The sequence below is a fragment of the Natrix helvetica genome (assembly GCF_964273705.1).
Source record: "Natrix helvetica genome assembly, chromosome: 4".
NCBI lineage: Eukaryota > Metazoa > Chordata > Lepidosauria > Squamata > Natricidae > Natrix > Natrix helvetica.
The window spans coordinates 19271491-19293819 of NC_138550.1; the positions used below are offsets into that span (position 1 = coordinate 19271491).

Below are 22329 nucleotides of genomic sequence, written 5' to 3' on the forward strand. Positions count from 1 at the left end.
GATCTTGATTCTATCCCTCTGTTTATGCAGCCTAGAACTGTGTTGGCTTTTGTGGCAGCTGCTGCACACTGCTGGCTCATATTTAAATGGTTGTCCACTAGGACTCCAAGATCCCTCTCACAGTTACTACTATTGAGCAAGGTACCACCTATACTGTACCTGTGCATTTCGTTTTTCCTGCCTAAATGTAGAACCTTACTTTTTTCACCATTGAATTACATTTTATTAGATAGTGCCCAATGTTCACGTTTGTCAAGATCCTTCTGTATCTGTTTGTGTGTGATTATCCAAAGAACTACTTTGGATAATTTATTCTTGATAATATAAAAGCAGGAACGTTTAAAATACTTAAAAGTATTTCATCTACGTTCATAGAGCAGATTTTTTGATTTAAAAGTTTCAGTTGGGGAATGAACCAAAAAGTCACTGAACAAATAATGTGTACAACAGTCAAATGCAACACAAGGAGTACAATAACCAGATCTTACATGGGCACCAAATCAGCTGCAACACAATGGAATAGCAAGGACCTGAAACAAACTTTACTCTTGATAATATAAAAAGGCAAGGCGCGCAACCAATGGGGCACGATCCGGCACGGAGCTCGGCGACTGAACTTTCATCTTTGCAGCTCAGAGCAGGAACCGAGAGGGATTTCCCCCCTCCTCCTCCAGGCGGGAGGAGCTTTGCCCGTGATGTCATCACTATGCGCCCGGCTTTTTTTTTGGCGTCGCGTCCTTTCCCTTGGCAGCGTGTTTCTGATCCTCGATTCCACCGAGAAGGGAATGGAAGAGAGCCGGAGCGTCGCGTCGGGATCGGGCGCCGACCCGGTGCGCAGCTTCGAGCGCTGGAAGAACAGATACGCCAAGCGCAAAGACAAGCTGCGGCAGCGGCGTAAGCAAAAGAAACCGGAGTGGGAAGTGGAGAGGGAGTCGATCGCCGCCTTGGAAAGGCGCTTCTCGGAGGTGAGAATAAATGCTTATTCTGGCTGGCAGAGATTGCCTTGTCCTTGGATTGCTTTTGTCTCCCAGAATGACTTTAGAAATAAAGAAGACATCAATTTAAAAAAAAAGGATGTCCTAGAGCAGGAGTCTTCCAACCTTGGCAACTTTAAGCCTAGTGGACTTCAACTCCCAGAATTCCCCAGCCAGCTGGCTGGGGAATTCTGGGAGTTGAAGTCCGCCAGGCTTAAAGTTGCCAAGGTTGGAAGACCCCTGTCCTAGAGTGTACACAAAGTGCCTCTCTTCAACATATTACTAAGGTAAAGGTTCCCCTGCATATATGTGCTAGTCGTTCCCAACTCTAGGGGGCGGTGCTCATCTCCGTTTCAAAGCCAAAGAGCCAGTGCTGTCCGAAGACGTTCTTCGTGGTCATGATTAAATGTTGAAGGCACATGGAATGCTGTTACCTTCCCAACAAAGGTGGCTTCTATTTTTCTATTTGCATTTTTTACATGCTTTCGAACTGCTAGGTTGGCAGAAGCTGGGACAAGTAACAGGAGCTCACTTTGTTACGCAGCACTAGGGATTTGAACTGCCGAATTGCTGACCTTTCTGATCGACAAGCTCAGCGTCTTAGCCACTGAGCCACCGCGTCCTTATTACATATTACTACGTATCACTAATTTGGATATTCCAGGTTGGGGAAAAGCTTAAGCATTGTGGCGAGAGAACCACATCATTATTGGTTGCGGAGGGAATAAGGAGGAGGGAATTCCTAACTATCCACCCAATAAGTGACCTATTAAGGGATTCAGCGCTAATAAACTTTGCAGGTTGTCCGGGGGGGGGGGGGGGATAGGAGCAAGGATTATTATACAGGAAGTCCTCAACTTACGACTCATAAATTGAGCCCAATTTATGTTAGTAAGTGAGAAATTTGTGAAGTGAGTTTTGCTCCATTTTATGGTGTTGCTTTCCAATTTGTTAAGTGAATCACAGCAGTTATTAAATTGATAACACGGTTGTTAAATGACTCTGGCTTCCCCATTGACTTTACCCGTCAGAAGGTGATCCCATGACCCCAGGACACTGCAACCGTCATAAATATGAACCAGTTGTCATGCATCCAAATCTCGGCCATGTACCATGGGGTTGCTGCAACAGTCATAAGTGAGGAAAAAGTCATTTTTTTCGGTGATGTAACTTTGAACAGTCATTGAATGAACTGTTGTAAGTCAAGGAATACCTGTATGTGCTATTTTAAGCTATATAGATGTCGGATTAGAACCTTAATAAATTGGACTGAAAGTTCATGCCATGTGACACATTGTAAGGTGGCATAGGGTTGCTTTCAGGCAGGGGTATCAAACCCAAGGCCCGTGAGCTGGATCTGGCCTGCGGGGTGCTTAGATCTGGCCCGTGGGGCCACCCTGGAAACAGCAAAGGATCAGTCTGGGGTACCTCTGCCAGTGAAAAGGGAGCTTGGGAGGGCCTCCTGCAGCCCCCCCCCCCAGCTTCGTTTTTGGCTGCAGTGGCCTCCCGCAAACCTCTTCTAGTGAAAACGGAGCTGTATGCAGTCCTCCCAAGCTCCATTTTCGCAGGCAGAGCGCTCAGGCTACCACAGGAGCTCTCAACAGGAGTGACGTCGAGATGGCCATGCCCAACCAGGCCACGCCTCCTCCCTGCCTCCCCGCCCCAAGGTTAAACACAACCCTTGATGCGGCTCTCAATGAAATCGAGTTTGACACCCCTGCTTTAAGGGGCATAATATTACATAGTGAAAAGCATATTATAGCCTTCCCTAAATGTACATATTCCAGAAGAGATTTGTATCCACTTGTACTTTTATTAGGCCCTAATATTAAATGGAAATGATTTGCAATGAAGTAGCTTCCTACCTGGAGAGGTGTGGTTCTCCCCCCCCCCCCCCGTTGATTTTAAATGACCTAATGAAAACAGTGGTTCCTCATCCAGGTTTTCGATATGTAGCACATCCTTGGGATTGTTGAGGGGGTTGCATTGTTTTTTACTTGTAGATTTGTCAACTATTCCTTAAATAAGCATTTAAACAGGCTTGCCTGTCATAGTCAGATATGACCATTTATGGAATGTGACATGTGGCCTCTTGTTCTACAAGACACAGGTTAATAAGATAGAACCTTAAAGAATACCTCTACTTTATTCGGAGAGATGAAGGTCGGGGGAGTGGGGCGGTTCAGATGTAATGCTAGACAAGCAGTAATCAAGGTTTTAAGTTTAATTCCTCCTGGTGAAAGGGAACCAAACAAGAGCAGTTGGGCAACAGTATATTCATATGTTGATAAGTCAACTTTGTTGCTTCTTTCTGGTTTGTGTAGATCTCACGTATTTTGCCAGCACTATACATTTCAGTTTAATTGTAGAATAAAATTGCTGCTTAGGAAAGACTAGCACATCAGAACCAAAGATAGGTTGTGTAGATTTTAGGGGGAAAGGGAATACTATGGTTGGCCGAAGTATTGACATAATAGTGAGATATCAATTTATGACAGCTGTTCGGTACGAGAACTAGATGGTCGTACTAGTCAGTAGGTCCTAGCAGTGGGATTGGCTAAACTGTCAAATTCTCTGCATCAATATTTGGTGATGGCACAATTTTAAAAAGTTAGGCTGATGTATGCTCTAGGCCAGGGGTCACCAACCACTAATATGATCGGCCTAATGGCTGCCTGGGTAGGTGTGGCTAGGTGTTTATGTGAATGGATGGGCGTGGCCAACTCGATGTCACTCATGTTGAGAGGAGCCTTGCCAGAAAAGATTTTGGTGGTCTGCAGAAAAATTATTTGCATTTTTTATGTTGCACTAAATCAGGAGTCCTCAAACTATGGCCCCTGGGTCGGATATGTGTAATGAATGTTTCTGTTGCTGCAGAGAGTCTCCCCCTTCTGGGTCTTTTTGTGTGGGTCAGAAATTCCGACTTGGGGCTTGCTTCAGCTTCCTGGTACGGGGCTTTGCGCGAAGGCTGGAGGGAAGCGCCGCTGGTGATGAAGAGCTGGAGGGCCTTGTTCCAGTGGGACTGCATCATAGCCTGGAAGTGGCTGACCATCTCAGCCTGCTGAGCCTCCAGGTGCCAGTACCTGGCCTTGCACTCCCGGAGGTCTTCCCTCTGCTTGGAAAGCCTATGCTCGTAGTCCTCAGTGAGGTGCTTCTGCTGAGCTTCCTTCTCGGGCAGATCCAATTTGGACTGAGCTGTTTTACCAACTCTTTGGGGGTGGCACTTAGCTCCAACAACTGCTTCCTGTTGGGGAGCTAATGATCCTGGGTGGGGAGGAGACGAGTGGCTGGGAGAGGAGGCGTGAGTAGAGGTCGGCGAGCTGCCCCTCGACATGAGTGACATTGAGTTGGCCACGCCCACCCAGTCACATGGCCGCCTAGCCACGCCCACCCAGCCAGTCATTAGGCCAGGGGTGTCCAAACTTGGGAACTTTAAGACTTGTGGACTTCAACTCCCAGAATTCCCCAGCCAGCTGGCTGGGGAATTCTGGGAGTTGAAGTCCACAAGTCTTAAAGTTCTCAAGTTTGGACACCCCTGCATTAGGCAGATCATATTAGTGGTCCTTGGGATTTGAAATTATGAATTTAGTGGTCCCTGAGGTCCGAAAGGTTGATGACCTCTGATCAAGTCAACCATATAGATTTTTCTTCATGATGATCTGTCCTGTACCTGGTCTTCCAAAGATGCACTCCTCACCATGAATCCATCCACTTTGCTTTTGGTTGTCCTCTTCTTCTCTTTCCTTCCAGCATTAGAGTTTTCTCCAGAGAACTAGGCCTTCAAATAATGCTTCTGAAATAGGATAATTTGAGCCTGGACTTTTGTGCCTTGAGTGAGACGTGTGAATTGGTTTGTTTAATGATCCACTTGTTTGTTTTCTTGGCTCCTCGTGGTATTTTCAGGAGTTTTTTTTTCTTATTTTCTTTAAAACTCAAGCACCCAGGTTGATGTAGAACAGCAGAGGAACCTCCTGGTGTCTGAATTTGGGAAAATGACACTAACTTTGCAACAGTATGAACCACAAGTACTTCAGGAAAAGTGGAAAAAGTATTTATGTGTGTGTAGGGGTGGGTGGGGATGTTTCAAGTGCTTATAAAGCAGCGATGGCGAACCCTTTTTGGCTCGCGTGCCATAAGTGGGGGGAGTGCAGGGGGGTAGTGTGCAGGTGTGCCGCACCCATAATGCAATGCGTGACCCCCCAGTGCGCATGCGTGCACTACAGGCGCGACCCCATTTTTGCATGCTTTTTTCGCCCTCCCCAGGCTCCAGAGGCTTTATAGGAGCATGGGGAGGACAAAAACAGCCTCGCACTCCGGAGGCTTCAGGAATCTTCAGGAGGCTTCTCTGAAGCCTCGGGAGCAGTCAAAACGACCCTCCGAGCAAACCGGAAGTCCGTTCCCAAACTTCTGGTTTGCCTGTAGGGCTGTTTTTTTGAGCTCCGGAGGCTTCAGGGAAGCTCATGAAGCCTTCAGAGGACCTCCAGGGGGGGGGGGAGGCTCTTTTCGCCCTCCCCAGGCTCCTATAAAGCCTCTGGAGCCTGGGGCGGGCGAAAAATGGCTTTAAAAAAGGGTGAACTCAGCTGGCATGCTGGCCAGCTGACAAGGCAGCGCCTCGCGTGCCCCGACAAATGGCTCCACTATCCTCCGCTAGGTTCGCTATCACTGTTATAAAGGATACAAAAGCAAGTGATACATTCAGTATATGCAATGTGTCAGAAAGCAACAATAAACACATTGACGAGACATGAGAAAAGACTTATTACACCTTCTCCTTGCCCATCTGGCTTCTTTCTTTATCACTTGCAACTCTCAAGGACTCCAAAACAAGGCCTTGTTATTTAGTTTATGAAAAGGTCATTTTTTTTAAAAAAATAAAGAAATGGCTTTTTCCAAAAGGAAAACATTGTTTCCTGAACTTCAAAAGTGGATGCCATGCTAAAATATTGATATCGCCTTTACTTAAAAGGTAATAATAAAGCTTAAAATTCCAGGTAACTTTTAACACCCTCCAAAAGCATCAATACTTCACTCCTATGTACAAGAGGAATATAATTTCGTATTTGTTTAATGTTAATAGATATTTTTTTTTCTTCAAAGCTTCTCTTTGAAGGCAAAAATTATTTTAAGTGCCTTCAAAATTAAATCTAACTGGCTGTGTGATGAAAGTTAAGAGTCAGCAGGAAAATGCTTTAAGTTGATAAGCCTATAACAGTGAGGGCTAACCTTTTTCTCCTCGCGTACCTACAATGCACATGTGCACAACAGCACCCGGGTGCATGCCCACACACATAATGCAATGTGTCCCAAGCTCCCCCAGCCCCCCACATGCCCGCAACCCCCCTGTGCTCCCCCCACATGCACGTCATACCCTGCACCCCATTTTGGGCCTAGCAGGTCTCCCTGAAGCCTCCTGAAACTAAAAATGGGGCATGCCTCACCCCCCCCCCCCGCTCCCCCTGTGCATGTATGTATGTCTCCTGCATGCGCGGCAGAGACCCGAAAACCAGCTGGTCAGTGGGAGGCGCGTGTACATGTGTGGTAGAGATGAGCTAGGCTCATGTGTCTGCAGAGAGGGCTCTGCGTGCCAACTGTGGCACACATGCCATTGGTTCGCCATCAGGGGCCTATAACATGGAATCTTAATTTAGATGTATGTTATACAGTATCTGAAGTGGAAATATTTCGATAAATATTTGGTTATATTACAGATTCTAAGTGAAGCCCACCTGGAATCGGTTTGTGTTTCTGCCTTTAGGCAAACAAGTATTGGACATTAGATTCTTATTTGGGAAAAACAGGTTGAAATATGTGGAGATGGCATTACTTTCTTTGTTCATAAGTACAGTTATGTTCTTGCATCTCATTTTGGAAAGCTGCCTGTTGATTAAAGTGAGTGGGTTTCACCTAATGGGGAAAAGGAGGGCTTTAGAAATGGGAGAAAAATTACAGCTATCAGATGGTCAACTTAGATTTTCCAGCATTACGTACAGCAACAGCGACCAACTCTTTTTCTGTTCCGAATCTATTCCCTAAGAGCTTCTCTGTTGGCGCTGATGCTACAGGGTGGGGTAAGAGTAAGGTTCTACATTTAGGCAAGAAAAACGAAATGCACAGGTACAGTATAGGTGGTACCTTGCTCAACAGTAGTAACTGTGAGAGGCATCTGGGAGTCCTAGTGGACAACCATTTAAATATGAGCCAGCAGTGTGGAGCAGCTGCCAAAAAAGCCAACACAGTTCTAGGCTGCATCAACAGAGGGATAGAATCAAGATCACGTGAAGTGTTAATACCACTTTGTAATGCCTTGGTAAGGCCACACTTGGAATACTGCATTCAGTTTTGGTCACCACGATGTAGAAAAGATGTGGAGACTCTAGAAGAGAAGAGCAACAAAGATGATTAGGGGATGGAGACTAAAACATATGAAGAAAGGTTGCAGGAACTGGGTATGTCTAGTTCAGTGGTGGGCAACCTTTTTTTTCAACTGAGCCAAATCTCGCCAAAACCATGATTGAAATTTATTTTGAGAGCCGCATTTTTAAAACCGAAAATACATAGGATGGTACACTGTTTTTAGTTTCAATAAGTTTTTATTGAGAATGTTCTGCATGCAAGTATCCACATAGGTCGGGAGGATACAAATAACACAACTAATAAAACAAAAACTTTAGAACGATATTATTTATCGATAACGTTAAATTCCGTAAAATTTGCCTTACAATGTAGAGAAAATTACATCCTGACATTGACTGACAAAGTCACAACCACTAATGTGAACATTGGCCTTGCATTTCCTTGGATAGTTTGAGTAAGTCAGGTTTGTATGTTGTTTTTAATTTCATCTCTCTCTCCCACTTTCTTTTTTTCTTTCTCTCTCTCTCTCTGGCTCTTTGTCTCTCTCTCCCTCCCTCCCCCATCTCTGTCACTCTGTGTGTGTGTCTGTCTGTCTCTCACTCACTCTGTGTGTGTGTGTGTCTGTCTCTGTCTCTCCCTCTGTCTCTCTCCCCTCCCTTCCTCTCTCTCTGTCACTCTGTGTATGTGGGTGTGTCTGTCTCTCACTCATTCACTTAATCACTCACTCTGTGTGTGTCTCTCTGTCTGTCTATCTTTCTCTCCCTACCTCCCCCTCTCTGTCTCTCTCTGTCTGTGTGTGTGTGTGTGTGTCTGTCTGTCAGTCTCTCTCTGATTCCCTCCCTCACTCCCTCTCTCTGTTCCTCTCTCTGTCTGTCTTTCTCACTCACTCACACACACACACACATACACACACACACACACACACACACTGTGGTCACCTTGTTGAGTGTTCCAATCACATTTGAAACACTCAACAACTGGCCTGCATTTATGGTATTTTGCAGCATTCTGCAGTCATAGGACCAAAATTGGTTGTCACTCGCCCGGGCTTTTGCAGAAGCTTCCCTCCGAAGCCCGAGAGGAGGGAGGGGAGCGGGCACCCGGCACACAGAAGAGCCGCATTAAAGGGTGTAAAGAGCCGCATGTGGCTCCCGAGCCGCGGGTTGCCCACCACTGGTCTAGTTTAAATCCATCCAAATGCATTTAATTGTTTTATGATTGTATTTTTATCTGCATTGACTGTACACCGCCCCGAGTCCCTTTTTGGGAGAGGGGGCGGTCTAGAAATCCAAGAAATAATAATAATAATAATAATAATAATAATGATGAAAAGAAGGACTAGGGGAGACATGATAGCAGTGTTCCAATATCTCAGGGGTTGCCACAAAGAAGAGGGAGTCAAACTATTCTCCAAAGCACCTGAGGGTAGCACAAGAAGCAATGGGTGGAAACTAATCAAGGAGAAAAGCAACTTAGAACTGAGGAGAAACTTCCTGACAGTTAGAACAATTAATCAGTGGAACAGAAATTGCCTCCAGAGGTTGTGAATGCCCCAACACTGGAAGTCTTTAAGAAGATGCTGGATATCAATTTGTCTGAAACAGTATAGGGTTTCCTGCCTGGGCAGGGGGTTGGACTAGAAGACCTCCATGGTCCCTTCCAACTCTGCTATTGTATTGTATTGTATTATGTCCATTCTCCTCTTTCTTACCTACCTTGTTCCCCTTTCTGTAAATAACTGTAAATCAACATGCTGCTGAGTGCTCTTGCCAGAGGGACCAGCTGGTCCTTGGCATGGAGACTTTGAAATGAGTCCAAGAGTCGCATATGGCCTGAGGACAAGTTGCCCACCTCTTCTCAATAGAGTTGGGCAAGGCTGTTTCTCATTCAGTCTTTCTTGTCCAGCCAAGCAAGCAACATCTATCCAAAAATAAGGATCAGTGGGTGTGATGGCCAGTTCAGCACTGCTTTTTGAATAGGCTCCAGTTGTCTTTGGCCATCAATTTTTATCTCTCTGTCCAAGCCATGTGGAAGGTCAGTGATTTTCTACCCTTCCCTGTTGGTATTTCTCTCTCTCTTTTTCTTTCTGCTGGTCTGACCAGATCAATAAGGGGGAATATTTATAGCTCAGGGTTGAAGTGAGTGGTCCTTTGTGTTTTCTATGCTTTATTGTTTTCTTGCAGATGCTTCAGTAACCCAAACTGGGTTACATCATTAGTGCATCACTTTCATGTCTTCTTTTCATTAAGATGCTGGTGAAGCGAGGATTAGCCAAATATCTCCTGAGATGCTCACTGCCTTTTTAAAAATAACATCAGCCTCTACTTTGCATGCTTGCTATCGGCTGCCATAGTAACGGGGACGGGGACAGGCTCATGGTATTTGGGAGGGGAAAAGTACAGGTGGAGATATCTCAAGAAGGGAGTTTTGTTCTCACCACCTTCTGCGCATGCTGATGGCTTGTGTTTGGGTTTGGTCAAGACCAACTGTCTCTGCATGCCAACTGAATGAGGCCACTTGAAGATGTGTCCACATGGCACCTTTAGGAGCTGGAGATTGGACATTGGGTTGGAGTAACTGGGGGGGAGGGATTTGGGTAAATGTTTGATATGTGCAAGTTCACGCTTTTTTGCTCCTGATCTTGCTTGACTTTCGCTGTTTTCATGTCCAGTAAAAGTATCTTTTCTCTAATTAAATGGAGTTGGGGGTTTTCTTTCTTGGATATTGAGTGAGGCACACCTGACAGCCTGGTTATTTGTTTGTTAGATTTACGTCCTGCTTTTAATTCAGGAATCCAGTGCAGCTCACATAGACCTTCCTTCTACTTTCCCTTGCTGGATCTCCAGCATGGTTTTCTGATGTTTGCTTGCTCTCGGCTACCATAGAAACAGGGAGGGCATTTGGGTTGGGGAAGCAAGCTGGTGTGTAGTAGTCCCATGAGAATTGGAAGGGAGGTTTGCACTCATGAATTATGATGCTGCTGAGTGGAGTTGTTTATACTCCATCAAGGCCAATCGTCTTGAGACTCCAGATGTGAGAAATACCTATAGAGGAGCTTTCCCATAACATCATTCTGGACATAGATTGACTCTTAGTGCTGGACCCTGGGGGGAGGGATTTGGGGTGACTTTCAATGTGTAACTTTTGCGCTGTTTGATTCAGATCTTGCCTTGCTTTCACTTCTATCATTTCAAACTTAGAAATGATAGAATCCAGTGGAGTTGGGGGTTTTCTTTCTTGAGTTTTGAACGGAGGCTGGACTGAAAAGAGATGGAATGGTCCAGAGTCATCCAGTGAGCTCTTACGACTGAGGGTAGACTAGAATCTGAGCTTTTGCAGTGCCAGCCAGTACCTTAACTGCACCACCATGGTTTTTTTTGTTATAAAGGTTTTTATTTTTTCATTTTCATAACATATAACCACATGTACACTATTACATAGCCAACATCATATTGTATTATTAAATGTTTACATCAATTCATCTTACCATCAACTCCCAAAAACAATTATTGGCTCTTCTGTTCTCCATACACCGTATTTGTATCTTGTCCATCACTTTCTTCTCCCTCTCTCCTCCCCTTCCCTTTCTCCTTTCTTCCTTCTGTCATCCTTCCCTTCTCGACTTTCCCTTCCTCTCTCCTTCTCCTCTCTCCCCTTTCCACTCCTCATTTCTCTCCTCCTCTTCCCCCCTTGCCCTTTCTCCGATCCCTCTCTTCTTCCCTTTTCTCTACTTCCCACTCTTCATCTCATTTACTTGGTGTATTTCAGCTTTTGATCAAGCTCCCTTTTATGTTGATGGTATTTATAATTCCTTTTCAATATACATATTTAATTGCACCACCATGTTGAGGGAAATGTATGGCAAATAGAAATAATAGGAAGTTGCTGTTTGAATTAAAATGTGATTTAAAAAAACATTAAATATGGTGCTCCTGGTTTTTCTAATTGCCTTAGAGTCCTAGTAGAAATAGAATCCACTAATTTCTTTCTTTTTTTTACAGGTAGTCCTTGATTTATGACCACAGTTGAATCCCAGTTTACGATCTTTCTTGCCACAGTTCTTAAATGAATCACTGCAGTTGTTAAGTTAGTAACACAGTTGTTAAGTGAATCTGGCTTCCCCATCAGTGTTGCTTGACAGAAGGTCACAAAAGGATCGCACGACCCTGGGACACTGCAACCCCCATAAATATGAACCAGTTATCAAGTGTCCAAATTTTGCTGCAATGGTTGTTAGTGTGAAAAACGGTCATAAGTCACTTTTTTACAGTGTTGTAATTTTGAACAGTCACTAAATGAATCTAATGAAGTTGTTAAGTAAATCTAATGAAATTATACCAGTATTGATCATTAATCATAGTGGCACAAGAGAGGCACACAAATTATAGCTGAAATTTCATCAAAAGCAGTGAAAAATTGTGCTACAGAACAAAACTGAGAGGAAAGTGAATAAAATATTCACTTTTGCAATGGGATACTTATTAGGCTCAGTGGCTAAGATGCTGAGCTTGTCGATGAGAAAAGTCGGCAGTTCGGCAGTTCAAATCCCTAACGTCGCATAACGGTGTGAGCTCCTGTTACTTGTCCCAGCTTCTGCCAACCTAGCAGTTCGAAAGCATATAAAAATGCAAGTAGAAAATTAGGAACCACCTTTGGTGGGAAGGTAACAGCGTTCCGTGTGTCTTTGGTGTTTAGTCATGCCAGCCACATGACCATGGAGATGTCTTCGGACAGTGCTGGCTCTTCGACTTTGAAATGGAAATGAGTACCACCCCCTAGAGTCAGGAACAACTAGCACCTTACTTATAAATAATGCTAGTTTGCAGAAATGGTCAGCTTCTTTAATATTTTAGAATTTAATGATCTGTTATATTTTTTTCCAATGCAGATAAATACAAATGAAGTTACAAGATTTTCTGATTTCCCAATATCCAGGAAAACTTTGAAAGGTAGGAATGGACTCCTTAAGGATAAAAAATGTCCTCAAATTGAATACTGTTCTATTTGTTGCATTCTGAAACTGAGGTTTTGCCTTCTGTGTATCATCAGGCTTACAGGAAGCTCAGTATCGCATGGTGACTGAAATCCAGAAGCAGACCATAGGTTTGGCCTTGCAGGGTAAAGATGTTCTGGGAGCTGCCAAGACAGGATCAGGCAAAACTTTGGCTTTCGTTGTACCTGTAAGTAGGGAAACACTGTTGCATATCATCGTATAAGCTACACTATATTGCCAAAAGTATTCGCTCACCCATCCAAATAATCAGAATCAGGTGTTCCAATCACTTCCATGGCCACAGGTGTATGAAATCAAGTACCTAGGCATGCAAACTGTTTTTACAAACATTTGTGAAAGAAGGGGTCGCTCTCAGGAGCTCAGTGAATTCCAGCGTGGAACTGTTGATAGGATGCCACCTGTGCAACAAATCCAGTCGTGACATTTCCTCGCTCCTAAATATTCCACAGTCAACTGTCAGCTGTATTATAAGAACGTGGAAGTGTTTGGGAACGACAGCAACTCAGCCATGAAGTGGTAGGCCACGTAAACTCGTCCAACATCAGTGTGTGACCTCACAAATGCGCTTCTGGAAGAATGGTCAAGAATTCCCATCAACACACTCCTGAACCTTGTGGGCAGCCTTCCCAGAAGAGTTGAAGCTGTTATAGCTGCAAAGGGTGGACCGACGTCATATTGAACCCTATGGATTGGGAATGGGATGTCACTTACAGTAAGTTCATATGCGAGTAAAGGCAGGTGAGCGAATACTTTTGGCAATATAGGGTAAGTTACAGTGAGCTTGAAAAAAATTGACTGCTGCTCTACCTCCTCGGTCATGTGATCACATTTCGTCTGCTTGGCAGCCAGCTTACATTTACGACCAGTTGCAGCATCTACCAGGCACGTGACTTTTGCTGTTTTCCAGCAAAAAAGATGCCCATTGGATAAGATGGATTTGGACTTATGATCATGTGATTTGTTTAAGAAGTTGCATCATTTGCTTAGCTGCAGTGACTTGCTTTAATGAGTGCCATAAGAACGGTCGTAAAACAAGGTCCGGTCACATGGTGACTTCTGATCAAAATTGTGACCGTAAGTCAATTTTTAAAAAACAATTAATTATTTAATGTTGCCCAGAGTAGTTATTTGTGAGATTTTTGTGAGCCCATTTGATAAACAAGCAAATGAAATAAATTGACAAGCAGGCACATTTTCCTTCAACAAGAGATTGAACTGGGCAGATGATACCTTCTGCCTTGTCAAGCTGCAGGAGCGATGCCATTTTATTTGATGAGCGTTTTAATGTACAAGAAGCATGTCTTGAACAACTCTTAGTTAGAAACAGGTATCGATGGATGCATAGTCCATGTGCTGAAGCCCATTTTCTCCAGCAAAGTGTTGTGGTTGCAGGACTGTTTAGAAATCAGGAATCCTGTTGCTTGCGAAGGGGAGTTTCACCGTGGAGATATTTGAAGTGAGTTATTGCTTCAAAGGTTTGCTTTAGAAAGGCACGTTGTAACTGGTTATGGGTTAATATTGAAAAAGTGTACTCCAGAAGAGCATGTGATAGACTTTCTAACTAGTACATTTTAACTCTTCAGGCTCTAGAAATTTTATACCGACAGCAGTGGACTGCCATGGATGAATTGGGTGTTTTGATAATATCTCCTACCAGAGAATTGGCTTACCAGACATTTGAAGTCCTGCGTAAAGTGGGGAAGAATCATGAATTTTCTGCAGGTCTAATCATCGGTGGGAAGGTAGGCTCTTCTTTTAAACAATAATTGTTTGGGGGCAGTTAGAATATTCAAAGGATATTTGTTGGCACAGTGGATTTAGATGCCTGTTAAGGGTATGTAGGAACCTCCCCTACCTAATTCAGAACAAACCATTGAACAAAAGTTCTGCAGAATGATTTCAGGTCAGCCACTAGCTAGTCTGGCCTTTAATATCTCTCTCTCTGTTTCTTTTCCTCCCTCAATCATTACTGGCATGACATATCCCCCTGATCTTAGAATCATAGAAATATAGGGCTAGAAAGGACCTTGGAGGTCTTCTAGTCCAACCCTCTGCCTGAGACAGGAATTAATCTTCCTATTAGCTGTCCTTTTTTACTTAGTTACTGGCAATGTACTGCATCTGGCACATTCCTCCAGTCTTCCTGTCCATCCAATTTTTCAGCGCTTTTCCTTCTTTTTGAATAAGTAGAGGAAAGTATTGGCTATGTTCCAGGATTCATTTCAGATAGCAATAAAAAGCAAGATTGGTACGGTGATCACTTCTCTGTTAGTCTACCAGCCGCCTCTAAAATAAAAAATATCCCCCCCCTCCTCAAAAACTCAACCCAGCTGGCAGAACTAGCTTTTGTTGCACTTCTGGAAGGTCAAAAGGGTGCAAAGGCTAGAAGCACCAGGTTAGAAACAAGGAGACTATGAATTCTAGTCCTGCTTTAGCTATGAAAGCCACTGGGTAACTTTGGGCCAGTCACTCTCAGCCCAAGTGTTGTGGGAAAAATAGAAGGTGTTTTGGACATGTTCTCACCTTGAATTATTTGTAAAAATAATAAAGATATGATACAAACAAGCAAAAAAATAAAAATATTCCAAAGAGCAGGGCCACTGCAGAAAAAAGCCCACTTCCCCACAGTATAAGAGAACACTGCAAAATCTATTTATAAGGCGATATTAAATTAAGGAATTTGTCCAACCAGTGATGTGCTGCTTATCTATAGATTGAGATCTCAATAAAAGCAAGAACCTTGTACAACATATTTAAATTCTCCCATTAACCACTGCCAGCATGGTGAGTTATTAAATTTGACGTGATTATAATTCACTGATCTGGGATCATTTTAGATTTCATAAATCACTGTACAACCACTTTCTTCTTTAAAATTATTCTTTCCCCAAATATATATTTATATACCGCATTTGTTTGTGCTCTGCCAGTGGTATGTGGACAAATTGAGATGTTGTGCCCGCAGAAATTACCAGAGACCAAAGGTTATTTCATAATTTCATAACATAGGTGTATAATTTGTGTGTAGATGTTGATCTCTGTGCTGTTGAAGATGTTTGGAGAAAAATATGATCTTTTTTGTGAGTTGGTGTGCCATGTTCAAAGTGGCTTTGTGTGAATGCATTTTGCAAAACTACGTATCCTAAATTCTCAACCAACCTGCTTTTTCAGGACTTGAAACAAGAATCAGGCAAAATCCATAATATGAATATCCTCATTTGTACTCCTGGTCGTCTTTTACAACACATGGATGAAACCTCATATTTCCATGCCTCTAATCTTCAAATGCTGAGTAAGTATAAAATATTTGTTGGGAGCCTCTGATCCTGGATCTATTCAGGGTGAATCAGAGCTTTGCTTGAAGTCGTAATAGGAATGCTGCTGCCTTCTAACCTTAAACCTCTTATGGAACTGATGCATATATGTTGCTCTGGGCAATTCACAGCATGCACAGAATATTACTTAAAATGGAAGAAAAGGGAGGTATATACTTGTTCAAACTTCCTATACAAGACTCCTAAATGTCTTAATGTTTTAAAATTAAAAGAATTGTGCAAGTGGTTGCATGGACTTAAGAACAGCAAGAGATATGCATAAGACTGGTGTTATGTCCATGTGGGATAGGACGTATTAGATGTCTACAGCCACATCAGCACATTTGGGTGATATGTAATGGACCCCCGACTTAACTACTGTCAACTTTGAAGTGAACCTGGCTGGGGCCATTTTGGAGTGTTCAGGGTTGCCACAATGCAAAGAAGGGATAGTGGGGGGAGGGGGGGGTATATAGTTATATGGGGGTTTTGTAGCCAAAACAAAATAGTTTCTTGTAGGAACCAAGGATATTACAACAGATGCCTAGAGAAAGGAGGAGCACAGTAACCAAGCAACCAGCCAGCACCTTGATTGGACAATGTGACTGATTGTTTGGGGAAAGGGGGAACTTTTCACTTTTTAATCAGGTGAAAACCATGGGAACTTTCAGAGTCGGTTTTCACCAGTTTGTGCCAATATGATATCTCTAATAAAATTGTGCTTTTGAGCAATCCGCCTGCCTTGGAGTTCTGCTTTCTATGGAGCTATTACATGGAACTTTGACAACTACATTATGTGAAACATCCAACAATTTTCATTTAAGTACCAAAACTTTTGAAATCTGATTTCCCCCCAATTTGCTTTTCTCATTCCAGTCCTTGATGAAGCTGATAGAATTCTGGACATGGGCTTTGCTGATTCCATGAATGCAATTATAGAGAACCTTCCCAAAAAACGGCAGACCCTGCTTTTCTCCGCCACGCAGACCAAATCTGTGAAGGACCTTGCTCGGCTGAGCTTGAAGGATCCAGAATACATCTGGGTGCATGAAAAAGCAAAGTTCAGGTTGGAGTTCAGCTTATGTAGTCTGCAAAGAAATACGTGTGTTTTGGGTACTCTTGTTTTTCCACTATTATGAACCTCCTTGTGGCATGGTACGGTTGAATTAAAAATTATTACAACATAATGCAGAATCTCATGCATGTGTTTTTACGATTACAACTTGAGCAAATTTTCTTGCAAGCTTTTTCAAGTTCCACAGGTCCTGTGAATGCTGTCCTTATGGCTTGTCCTGCAAGAGGGACTGATTTCTGGGATGAACTAGTTATCTTTTCATTTTCCTTTTTGAAGCAGAAACCTAGTGAAACCTGCAAAGTTGAGAATTAAAATACAGGTAGTCGTTACTTACCGACTGCCTCATTTGAAGTTATAATGGTGTGGGGCTTTTTCTGCAACTAATCCTTGCATTTCCAGTCATTACAGTATCCCACAGTCAGCTGATCAATATTTGGGTCCTTTGTAACCTCCTTGTGACAAGCAGAGCTAATAGAGAAGCAAAATCATTAAGTCTCAGGGAAGTAAGATCATAAACCTATCATTGCTCATGTGATTTATTTATTTATTTTTGCTTAGCAACTGTGGTGCTAAGCAACCCAGTTGCTGGTCCCAGTTGTGGTTATTAAGCAAGGGTTACCTGGAGGGTTACCTGGAGTTCAAATAAACAACTCAGAACTTGAGGTGGAAGTTCTCCTTGAGGTGCAAAAGAAATTCCCTGATTTTTCAGTTTGCATGATTTTCCTTCCGCTCTCAGGCATCATCCTGGCCTGGATTCTCAGTTGCACCAATAGTTGTTGACCTACACAATTTATTCAGAAGACAGGGCTAATTCAATGCTTTTGGATGATACAGTGTTTTGGATTGTTTTTGATCTACTATAACAATCATTTTGAGAATTCGCAGCCCCCGTTTCACCCATGATCTCCATTGAATTAATTTGGAGTAGTTCTGGAAAATAATTTTTAAGGTTCCAGATATGCCTTCAAAAGACCAGGAACGTGATCTAGGATTAATATGGCAACCGTATCTTGTACACATAACTGGAGAAAAGTGGTTGAGAGTCTGAATGTCTATATTGTATTTATTTATGTAGCAAATTTACATAGTTGCCCATCAAGGTGGCATCCAAATGTAATAACCATTAAAAACCATAAATGCTCAAACATAAATATAAAAGAAACAAGATAGTGGGTGAGGAACATTCGATATCATATAGCCACCTTGCAAATTCCACCTGGGATCCCCAAGGTTGATGAGAGAACCATGTTTTAAGGCTAACGGTGATGAGGCTAACTTTATCTAAAGCAGTGGTTCTCAACCTGTGGGTCGGGACCTCTTTGGGGGTCGAACTACCCTTTCACAGGGGTCGCCTAAGACCATTGGAAAACACATATTTTCGATGGTCTTAGGAACTAAGGCACCAATTTTATGGTTGGGGGTCACCACAACATGAGGAACTGTACTAAAGGGTCGCGGCATTGGGAAGGTTGAGAACTACTGATCTAAGGGGAGATGATGTTTCAGAGTGGAAACCACAGCAGAAAAGATACAACATCTGGCTTCTGCTGGATGGAGCTGCGTACTAGACAGGACTTGCCCCATGAGCCTCCTCAACTTGATGTAAAAGGTAGATGTAAGTAGGAAGAGGCGGTTCCTAAAATAACTTGGCATCAGTGATTCAAAGAACTATATTTAATTTCAGTTACACTTAAATGTAAATGTAACTAAACAAAGTGACGTTTATATTTTACCTTGGCCCTAGTCCAGTGATGGAGTACCTTTTTGGCACCGAGTGCTGAAAAGGGAGCGTGCGTGCGCACGCATTCATCAAGGACGCAACCTGGAAGAGAAGCTGCCTCCTGCGCACCAGGCAGCTCCTCTTCCAGTTTCTGGTGTGCATGCTTGTGTGAAGATCAATTGGCCGGTGTGCATGCGCACATGGAAACCGAAAAACCAGATCTTCCTGCCACGTGCGCGAAGCCTAGCTCATCATTGGCACCAGAAACCCAGAAGAGCAACGGTCGAAGCTGCGCATGCTGGATGACATGGCTCGGCATGCCACTTCAGGCACGTGTGTCATAGGTTCACTATCATGGCTCTAGTCATTCATTTTGAGAATATGGTCATTTGCAAATGCCCTGCAAAAACGAAGGATGCCTCCTTGTTTGGAGAAAGTTGCGGATCTGGTTTTACTTAAATAATACTTTGAGACACTTTTACTTGAACATAATGTCAGGGTTCCAGATAGCATCCAAAAGAAAATTCAGGGTCCGAAGCAAAGGATTGCTCAAAATTCCAATTTATTAAGAGAGCCATGTTGGCACAACTGGAAAAACCTGAATCTGAAAGCTTCCAGGTTTTCCCACCCAGTTGAAAGTTCAAAATCCTGCCCCCACACCCACAAGTCCATCACATGGTCCAATCGTCTACTGCCCTGCTGGCAATTTCCACCCATTGAGTTCTGGCCAAATGCAGAGACAAAGGATGGCCTTGGCTTTCTAGAAAGAATGTTATTATGGCTACATATCATCCAACTCCGTATAATCCCCCCTCCCATTTTCCCACAACAGAAAATGAATAGTAGAAAGTGTGGCAGGCCTGAAGTCCAACAGAAAAGATGGCTTGCAGACCTGACGCATATATTGTTTGTTTTTCAGTTGTTTCTCCCCCTATGATATTTTTACCTGTTGTCTATTTCTCCTTTTCTGATACTTTTAGTACTCCAGCAACCTTGGAACAGAATTACATTGTTTGTGAACTGTACCAGAAAGTCAATATGTTATACTCTTTTCTGAGGAGTCACCTGAATAAGAAGAGTATTGTATTTTTTGCAAGCTGTAAAGAGGTATTGTATAATCCCATATCCTACAATTTATAAGTGTTAATTATCTATCTATATAAAAATGGCTGTCTGTGTGTGTTCCAGAATAACTCTGGAACGCCTTGAGCAATTTAAACCAAACTTGGTACACAGATTATTTATTCTCTGGAAAAAAAAATACAAACCCCTCCGGGTGTGTGTTCTGTTAAGATACAGCCTGTTGTGCCTTAAAATGGCTTCTACTGTACAGCGCAGTGGAGTTGCCATGGTGACGGCTTCACAGTACTCCAAAAGGGGGTTCCCTCTGGTAAGGGGGAAAATCCAACATTAGAAATGACGCTTCTGGGGGCACAGGAATTTTTTTAAAAACTAATTTAATTGTTGCCAAAATCAGGGCTCAGGGAGAATTTGCTCTTGCCATTGTCTCTTCAGGAATTGGGGCGATGTTTATGGAAGGAGGGAAGACAGTCCATTCTGCACTTACGTTTCCACTTGACCTCGCCATTCCTGTCTAATACAGGATTGGGATAAATAAATATCCAGGCAACGTCGAGTTATCAGCTAGTAATTTATAAAAATCAAATGGGTAACAGTCATGTAGGGTGTTGCATCATAAATTGTCTATCAATATATTCTACGATACAAGTAGTCCTCGACTTACAACATTTCATCTAGTGACAGTTCAAAGTTAACAATGGCACTGAAAAAAGTGACTTACGATCGTTTCCCACGCTTAGGATCATCATCCCCATGGTCGTGTCATCAAAATTCAGACGCTTGGCAACTGACTCATATTTATGACTGTTGCAAGTGTCTGGGGTTATGTGATCATCTTTTGCGACCTTCTGATGAGCAAAGTCAATGGGAAAGCCAGATTCACTTAACAACCATGTTACTAACTTAACAAATGCAGTGATTCACTTAACGACTGTCGCAAGGAAGATCAACAAATGGGGCAAAACTCACTTAACAACTGTCTCATTTAGCAATGGAAATTTGGGGCTCCATCGTGGTCATAAATCCAGGACTACCTGTAATCAGAAAGTTAGAATACTGTAAAACGAGCAAAGCAGGTGAAAGCACGTAAATTGTTTTGCTGCTGAATCCTGAGGCTGGAGAGCACTCTCAGGATTATATAATACAATCACATTATTTATCAATGACAGTTATTTATCAAGTTAACTAGCCAACCAAAGAGAAATTTGGGGTGTAGATAGAGGCAAATATTCCATCTGGACTTCTTCAGATATCTTTGTGTTGCATTCAATGAAATGCATGCTTTGTTTATATATCGACCAAACATATAATAGTAAACATTGCCATCCAAGCATTTTATTCTATGAGAGGAAAGGGAGATGTTTTTTTCCTGGTTAGGTGCCTTGTAAGTGTAGCTTTAAATAAGCACTTGGCTTAAGAATGAGATGCCTTTAGATCAGTGGGTCTCAACCTTCCTAATGCCGCGACCCTTTAATACAGTTCCTCATGTTGTGGTGACCCCCCAACCATAACATTATTTTATGTTTTCCGTATTTTTTCAAAAATATGTGTTTTATGGTGGTCTTAGGCGACCCCTGTGAAAGGGTCGTTCGACCCCCCACAAAGGGGTCCCGACCCACAGGTTGAGAACCACTGCTTTAGATCGAAGGGTGGGGTTCATTTATAAAAAAAAGGTTATTATTTTGGGAATAACTCCCATCTAAATTGTCTAAAACCGCATCAACTCTGTTGGATGTAGCTATAAATCTGTCACTCCCTGAAAAGATTATGGTGATAAGAGGCCTGGCAATTGATTACCGTGCAAATTGCCGTGAAATTGACGAAAGAAGGTATGTTCAGGGGCAGAAACAGATAAATTAGTTGAATTAAATGAGCACGAGACTTCAGAATTGTAAATTCTAATCGTGCTCCTGGGTTTGCCATAGCATTCACTTTTAGAAAAGATAGTGATTTGGTTTTAACTAATTAATTAATTTTGTGAAAATTGTTGCAGGATAAATATGATGTGAAAGCTCCAGGAGGAAAAGATATTTTTCTGTCCCCCCCCTCCCTCCCCTCCTCCCTGGGAGACATGAAACCTTAGCATGCCTTTTCCTCTGATTTTTTTTTCCATTTTGCAAATCTCTTAAGTTTTCCATTTGCAACATTTGTATCCCTGGGTCTAGCTGGCTGAGGTAACAAAGGTAGCTCTTCCACCTGTTTTAAACTAGTACTAAAGAGTACTAGAGAAAGCTGCTTCTTCCTAAGCATTCAATTATATGTCGTCTTTTGGGATATCTTTTAACATCCCAATCTAGCCCACCTCCCTGGGTTTTTTCATCCATGGTATTGTTTAACCAGGTCTGATCCTGTTTAGCTTTTCTACCTCAGCCAAGACTGCTTAGGCCAGGGCTGCCAAACTCGCGGCCCTGATACGTCACTTGCTGGCCCCGCCCACCCCCAGTTTAGCGAAGGAGAAAAAAAAAGTCTTGATATATCACGGGATGCTGCCGTGACGCAGTGAGTTTGACACCCCTGGGTTAGGCAGTGCTAGCCCACAATGTAATACATATGTACTGTCCACTAGTCTCGCTCATAGACTTTAGTGTTACAATTATGATTGGTTTCTAGGTTCAGTATTTGTTTAGAGTATTTTGTCGCCTTCGTCCGGGTCTCCCTATACTGGCTCTTCATGGGAAACAGCAGCAGATGAAAAGAATGGAAGTTTACCACGATTTTCTGCGCAAGAAGTCGGCAGTTCTTTTCGCTACGGATCTTGCAGCTCGTGGGCTAGGTAAACAGTTTCTCATTCCTTCACA

The 22329-nt window shown here is 42.9% G+C and overlaps 1 protein-coding gene across 1 annotated transcript in view; it reads left to right on the top strand.

The window, feature by feature from the left end:
* Positions 1–680: 680 nt before the first annotated feature.
* The window catches only part of DDX10 (DEAD-box helicase 10), a 175379-nt gene continuing 153730 nt past the window's right edge, over positions 681–22329 (top strand). Inside the window, exons 1-8 of the mRNA XM_081952456.1 lie at positions 681–965; positions 12217–12277; positions 12378–12508; positions 13926–14084; positions 15514–15634; positions 16533–16722; positions 19432–19558; positions 22142–22304. Coding sequence (XP_081808582.1) covers positions 696–965; positions 12217–12277; positions 12378–12508; positions 13926–14084; positions 15514–15634; positions 16533–16722; positions 19432–19558; positions 22142–22304 — 1222 coding nt within the window. The 5' untranslated portion in view covers positions 681–695. The remainder of the gene's footprint in view (positions 966–12216; positions 12278–12377; positions 12509–13925; positions 14085–15513; positions 15635–16532; positions 16723–19431; positions 19559–22141; positions 22305–22329) is intronic.